General features: G+C 40.5%; 2 protein-coding genes across 4 annotated transcripts in view; one reads left to right on the top strand and one right to left on the bottom strand.

Annotated features, from left to right (window-relative positions):
• Positions 1–6434, top strand: part of LOC106120151 (probable Rho GTPase-activating protein CG5521) — a 17658-nt gene extending 11224 nt beyond the window's left edge. For 2 of the 3 annotated variants that reach the window (XM_013315376.1, XM_013315377.1), the window contains 11 exons: positions 1788–1943; positions 2205–2433; positions 2607–2745; positions 2912–3020; positions 3413–3573; positions 3833–4018; positions 4181–4307; positions 4490–4645; positions 4713–4871; positions 5016–5292; positions 5474–6434. In XM_013315376.1, the coding sequence (XP_013170830.1) occupies positions 1788–1943; positions 2205–2433; positions 2607–2745; positions 2912–3020; positions 3413–3573; positions 3833–4018; positions 4181–4307; positions 4490–4645; positions 4713–4871; positions 5016–5292; positions 5474–5661 (1887 nt within the window). In that variant the 3' untranslated portion in view covers positions 5662–6434. Of the gene's footprint in view, positions 1–1787; positions 1944–2204; positions 2434–2606; positions 2746–2911; positions 3021–3412; positions 3574–3832; positions 4019–4180; positions 4308–4489; positions 4646–4712; positions 4872–5015; positions 5326–5473 lie in introns of all 3 variants that reach the window. The other variant, XM_013315378.1, reaches the window with a different exon arrangement.
• CPR49 (cuticular protein RR-1 motif 49) lies at positions 7–1500 on the bottom strand. The gene is made up of 3 exons (XM_013315381.1): positions 1318–1500; positions 884–1005; positions 7–276 (listed from the first exon to the last, which is right to left on the bottom strand). The coding sequence occupies exons 1-3, from the start codon at positions 1327–1329 to the stop codon at positions 84–86; spliced, it is 327 nt and encodes a 108-aa protein (XP_013170835.1). The 5' UTR covers positions 1330–1500; the 3' UTR covers positions 7–83.
• Positions 6435–6973: the final 539 nt, after the last annotated feature.

Here is a 6973-nt window from a genome sequence, read left to right on the forward strand (position 1 = left end):
CAAGATTAGACTAGAAGTTGTATTTTACTAGCATTGGAATCATATAGAATATTCTAGAACATTTCTATAAGCTATATTCCAATCTATTGGCTGGGGTGCTCCACATGCTCTTGAGGTTGGAAACCGTGTTCATCAGCGGTGAAGGTGACAGCGTAGACCACACCATCAGGAGCCACGTACTTGTAGCTACCCTTGATCTCCAGGGCCTGGTGGTCTTCGCTTACCTGCTTCAACGTACCTTGTTCTTGACGAGCGGTTCCATCGCTTGTCTCGAAACTGTGGAACACAACGAATGTTGTAATATATTTTCAATTCTTAGAATTAGAAAGCGACTACTTGAATGGCAAAGGTCATTGGTATTTACATACAATTTAGCTGTACCTATATCATATAACTTCCAAGTATGTTATGTAATTAACGTAATGTCTTTGTCTCTCTTATATATATATATATATATATATATATATATATATATATAGAAGAGAGTCGTGTTAGTTACACTATTTATAACTCAAGAACGGCTCTACAGATATGGCTGAAAAATGCTGAGGAGGTCAGGAGACGGACATAGGATTCTATTTATTAATTTTTTTTCTCGAATTTATACCTTGAAGAGCTGCTTTTTATTTAACTTACTAATATTATAAATGCGAATGTTTAGATGGATGTGATGTGGATGGATGGATGGGTGTTTAAAGATATCTCTAGAACGGCAGAACGGAACTCGCTTAAATTTGGCATATGTATAGAATATTGTCTGAAAGAACACATATGCTACACTAATCAAGTTTTTTTATATATCCACGCAAACGGAGTCGCGGGCGACAGCTAGTTTATAATAGAATTCAAGTTCTGTATAATATTGACAAAATGTAGTACTTACTCGAAGGTATAACCGTCTGGGCCGACGTCTGACTCCTGCTTGAGGACGTAGACTGGGTGTTGTTCGGCGGGCTGCTGGGGTGCGGCCGCCGCCACGGCGATCAGAGCAAGGGCGCACAACACCTTTACATGCAACAAAAATGATAAATAATTATAGCAAAAATAAAATAGGTTATCATATCCTTAGTGGCTAATACAAGAGTTTTTTTTTATTTGAGAAAGAAATTTAAAAATGATCGATGAGTAATTAAAAAAAGACGGGTAAATGCTAAAAAATTCGGTTGCAACTTCTTAGGCAAATATAAATCATCGGAATGCAACGGACATTTTTTTAGGCATTCCAGTAATAGCAGCATTAAGCTTAAAATATTTATGATAAACGTAAAATTAATTTGTAAATACAATTTTTATATAAAAATCAATTGCAAAACTTACGTATTTCTGCATTTTGTGTGTGTGAGTTGTTTTGTATGGAGTTCACAAAAGTGGACTGTTGTCTGCTGTGGTCAGCTGGTGACTGTGCCGACTGCAACAAGACGCTGGGGTTTTAAGCAGCATCATGTTGATGTGACAAAATCTCTCCGCGCGGCCAAGCTACATGGTGCTAATGAAGTAGGCGAGAGGTGTCCTACAAAGATGCAGTGCTAAACAATATTACGTACCGCTAACCGTCTAATAAATTCATATATCGGAAAGCATTGTTTGGTTTATTCGCAATAATTTTGCAATTCTTGACTTTTTTGAAATTTTATTCTCTAAATTACACAGGAATAAGGTTCATAATACATTTATTTAACTATTATTGTATTGGGTTTGACCTCCTTTCGCTATAAAGGTTTATTAAAATGATATTAAAATTAAATAATTATTATAATACGATCAAGTAAAAATATTTTTTATTATAGGTTCTGTATGCCGTGATGAAGGGAACAAATGGCTCCGATATAGAAGGTCTGTCGTTGCCCGTTGACGAGGATTTCGATCCCAACATTCAGCTGGACAACTTGGGCCCGAAGACATCGCCCGCCTCAACCATAGATGTCAAACTTTGGGCACAAACTGTAAGAATAACAACAGCTTAAACAATCAAAGATCTATCATTTTTCATCGTTTGAATATCATATGTAATTAATTATACAAGAAAGGTTCACTATATTCCAAATTGTTCCAAACTATAATCCATGTTTCAAATTTAATTCAGACCTGACAAAAAAAATCTATCCAAACTTTCGCTTTTACAATATCAGTAGGCTATGACAAGCCCTTTTTATTGTAATTGATTATCGCAATTTATATTATATTTATAAATATTTGTTGTCCAGATCTGCACTCAGCTGGTCCTTTACCTGGGCCACTGGCCGCTGTGGAGTGGTTGCCAGGTGTCGTCAAGCGTGTGCGAGCAGCACGACAGCAGCCCACCGCTGGGCGCCGAGCTGGGCCCTGCGGTGTTGGCCGCCAGAAATGTCCAGCTGATGCGTTTCAGTGATGCCACGCTTGCTTCCTTGATCGAACTGCCCTCGCTTGATATGCCCACCGGTGGGACTACGCCAGGTAATCAACAATATGATTTTTATACGTAAAGGAAAACTGAGATCTTTTAAATAAATGTTATGTCTTTACGGGGATGCTTTATACGATGTTTTTTTTTGTTTTACAGATATAAATTGTGTTATTCGCATTTGTAAGTTTGTTGCATGTATTATATATATTAAATGTATGTTTAGGTCTGATGACGTCAGACCGGCAAGTCCGCATCCTGCTACGTGATATAGCGGGCAAGGCGTGCTGGGACGCCTCCGCCCTTTACTACGACCCTTTTGTCACTTCATCTGAAGAAGTGCTGTCACTCTCCGTACCTGACACGTAAGAACATATTCTTCTTCTTCTTCTTGAGGTGCCTCTCCGACTAGCGAAGGTTGGCGATCAGTTCTCCATATTTTTATAAGAATATATTAAACATAATTTTAATAACGTGACCTTGAAATGCCAAATCACGACAAATGCCACGATGTTGTTTTTTTTATTTCAGTGTTGACTGCCCGAGGGACAACACCTTATCATCACTCCCGCCTCCGTTGCCGCCAGATCTTCTACCTGATTACAAAAACTCACCGCCCGATAAACATCAGTTGGATCACGTAAGTATTAATTCACGGCATTTGATGTGACAAGAGCAACAAGAGCGCATATAGTAGAAAACACTAGTAGAGCAGTAGATTTAATATGAAAAATCTACGCTGAAGCCCTCGCTCAGCGTCAATTCTGAGTGCGGCAGTCAATTTAATAGTTTGTGTAGGTTTTTTTTTATGGGCGGCTCTATGCCGCCCTCTCGTTCCCCTAACATGTTTGGGTCAGGGACCTGGGGTGCGGGTTTTATCTTTATTTCAATAAAAAAAGTGTAAAAATTCTTATAAACAATCAATCTTATAGCTAACTATTCTACATAAAAAAACTGATAAAATTTCTAAAACTATTTACAATTAAAGTTAACAACTCGGTAATACTAAAAAGGTTAAAAACATTTGTGTAGGTATTAGCATACATCGGGCACACGTCCCCCGAAGTGACGTGTGGGCGGCGACTGGACAGCGCGGGACCCTCCCCACTACCGCCCGGACACGAGGACGAGCTTGTTGCAGCTCTTGTTGCGCATCGGAATGCTGAACGACTATATCTCACACAGCGGGATAGGTAATAAGACGACAAGCTTTCTGTCTCCCGGGATAAATGCTGTTTTTTTTTATTTGCTTTACGAACACTGTTACGTCTTTTTAGACATTATTAATTAGAATCAATTACAGCGAATGGCGCGCTTTCGTGACCAAGTCAGATGTCAGATTAATTTGTGAGGGGACATAAAAGTTGAAATTCTAATAAGGCTAGTGTTGTGCCGATACACTGACACTGTGCTGGATTTTCTTCCTAACAATATGTATGTGTGTTTCTTTAGTGACGAGGAACCAGAAGCTGCCGAGGAATGTACGTCTGGGTGTGCGAACACCGCCGGCCCGTTCGAGTTATGCAGGCAGTTCCTGGCACAGAGCGGTGCGCTGGCGCCCTCTCGCCGCGCCCACGTGCAACTGCTGCGCCGTTCTGATAGGCTGCTGAGGGAACTGCGCAATCTAGACGCCTTGAGGTAACTGATAACCTTCTAATTAAAGCACTTCACCTGATATTAACCATTGATTCGTATAAACATACAACAAAGATTACTCTTTCCAGCAAAAGTGAGGAAAGTAGAAACGGAAAATAAATGTTGTATTAAGATTAAAACAAGTTCTTATGTAAATAATTTTAGGTGTCGTGAAACGCATAAAGTGGCAGTTATATATGTCGGTAAGGGGCAGGAGACGCGCAATGAGATCCTTTCGAATCGCTGCGGCAGCCCCGCATATGAAGCATTCCTTGCAGCACTGGCCTGGGAGGTAAGTAGCATAATGTACTACGGAATAAAGTTACATTCACTAAAATTATACAATGAAGAAGCAGCACTTTGTTAAATTTTCCTTATATCAGTGTCCTCTAGTGAACAAGTTGACGCAAATCATGTTACACTTCATTAGTGTACACAGTTGTGCCTCATTTAAATTTTTGATTGACTTGTGAGGTGGAGCTGGAGTCGCACGTGGGATTCGCGGGTGGACTGCGCGGTGGGGGCGGCGGCGGCGTCTCTGCGCCTTACGTCGCCACACTCACGCTCGAAGCACTCTTCCACGTCGCAACGCGCATGCCCGCCGATACACCCGACGCCATACTCAACAAGGTAAATTATAGTGCAATAGATTAGTGCGTGTGTCGGTGTAATTTGTTTAACGTATATTTTATGCTAGACCCGTCACCTGGGCAACGACGAGGTGCACGTAGTGTGGAGTGAGCACTGGCGGCCGTATAAGCGCGACACGCTGCCCACGCAGTTCTGCGACGTGCTCATCACGCTCTACCCGCTGCCCGGTGGCCTTCTGCGCTGCACCGTCAACAGGAAACCCGATGTAAGACTCCCTATATTACTAAATACACATCATTATGAAATTTGTCTAATAAATCCATCGCTTTTCGTTCCGTCCCTATTAGGTTTTAATAAATTACTATCAGTATGATTTTGTAATAATTTTAAACACAATATTGCTGATTAGGTGTCAGTATTTGGTCCTCTGTGGGAGGAGTGCGTGGTGCGCGTGAGCTGCGGCGCGGCACTGGTGCGGGGCGCGGCGTTCGCGGGCGGGCGGGCGGTGCGCGCCACCATGCCGCTCTACCAGCACGCGTGCTCGGAGCGCGCGCGCGGCCTCGATGCCCTCGTCGCGCACCACACTCAACCCGCCACTTTCGAGCACTTCGTGCAGCGCGTGCGGGACCCCGTGCCCCCGCCCCCGCCCGCACCGCCAACACTGGCGCCGCCCCACGACCAGCCCGGTGAGTGGTGCCCGCAGATTTCATAGTACGTATGTAAGTAACCAGCACTTTTTACCGAACATTATAAACTGTTCGCTAATGTCACATTCTTACATCCGAAATATGGACAAACTTTCAACAGGTTATAACTTTAAAAAAAAACATATTTCTGCTACGAAATCAAATTCAATGTTTATTTCAGATCAAGGTAGCGGACGACTAGCGGCCGCGCTGCTCGACCACGGCGCGAGCTCGTGGGGGGGCGGGGCACCACACACGGTGTCCCCGCGACCCTCCAAACGCCTTGGACCCTTCAAGCGGCCGCAAGCCGCGCCCAGCGGCCCTCAAACCGCACCGCCCGAGGCGCCCTCGTCGCGCAGACCGCGGTGAACTCACGTATACATAGCGCCACTCGAATAACGTAATTATTCCAATCTCTAGCCAAATAAACGAATATAAAGTACGGCCGACTAGCAGCGATACGACAAGTCATTCTCCTAAAAAAACGTCTGTGGATTTGACAATATGTCATCCGTCTCTTTCCATCTTGTTTACTTTTCGTAATGTCTCTTCCTCTCTAAAAATTGTCAAGGTCATGGCGTGGTTGGCAACGTTTGAGATGGCTGCTAGTATGACAAATTATATTCCCTTTTACGCCATTCTATATTTTAATTCTTATGCTCCGTTTTTAAAAGAAAAACCTAACTGTTATTCAACCAACATTCACACCAATTTGATTGCATTGTCTTAAATCAAATAAATTATACCTATTAATTGACATTTCAGTTTTACCTTTCAAAAACCGGGCGTAATTTAACTTTTGTCTGCCCAAATTCTTTGTTTTAGTCTTAAACTCGGACAAACTTGTGTAAATTAATCACAAAAATATTGATTTTAAAAAAATCAACATATCAGAATATAGATACTATAAATGATTATTAAATTTGAGAAGAATAATAATTGCGAATAATAGAATCTCTTAACATAAATATTAGTTATATTTATTTTTTTATTTATTTACGCCTACCATTGATATGGTATTTCAATAAATTATATTTGACATTCAACATCTTAGTTTTCGGCAACAAAAGCGTAGATTTTATTACACAAAATCGTACCGCTGAAATTGTATTTTTAGTTTTTATTAGTCTAATTCTCGGGGTTTTTCCCAATGGAAAAATCCCATTAATACGATTAAACGGTGGATAAATCGATCCCACGGAAAATTTTTGATATTCCGGCTGCATGTATCTATGAATACATAAAGTATTTAAAAAGAAATAGTATCTTAATTAAATGAAGGTTATGAAAGACAGGTTTAAGAACAAGTTTTGCGTGTACCCTCACATATAACATGACTAAAACACATACGTCCAACAAGAGATTTCTAGCACCTAATGATGAACTTAACATTGTTTGTACTTAATAATTTATTATTTAAGCTATTTAAATACATTTGCATTTAAATATTATCTAGGATATAAGTTTACTAATTAAGGCCTTGTTTTTTTAATACAATACCTTTATAAACTAATTACATTAAAATGTATACTTTTCTCAGTCTCTGTACTGTCAACTTTCTGTATTAAAAGTCTTAAATAGTCTAAAAATTATATTGAAAGTTCGATATACAGTTAATTTTATTCCTTGTCAAACTTATAATAATAAAAGTGGTAAAAATTATTTTCAATATCAAACTGGC

Source organism: Papilio xuthus, unplaced genomic scaffold (assembly GCF_000836235.2).
Source record: "Papilio xuthus unplaced genomic scaffold, Pxut_1.1 DF826961.1, whole genome shotgun sequence".
Classification (NCBI taxonomy): domain Eukaryota; kingdom Metazoa; phylum Arthropoda; class Insecta; order Lepidoptera; family Papilionidae; genus Papilio; species Papilio xuthus.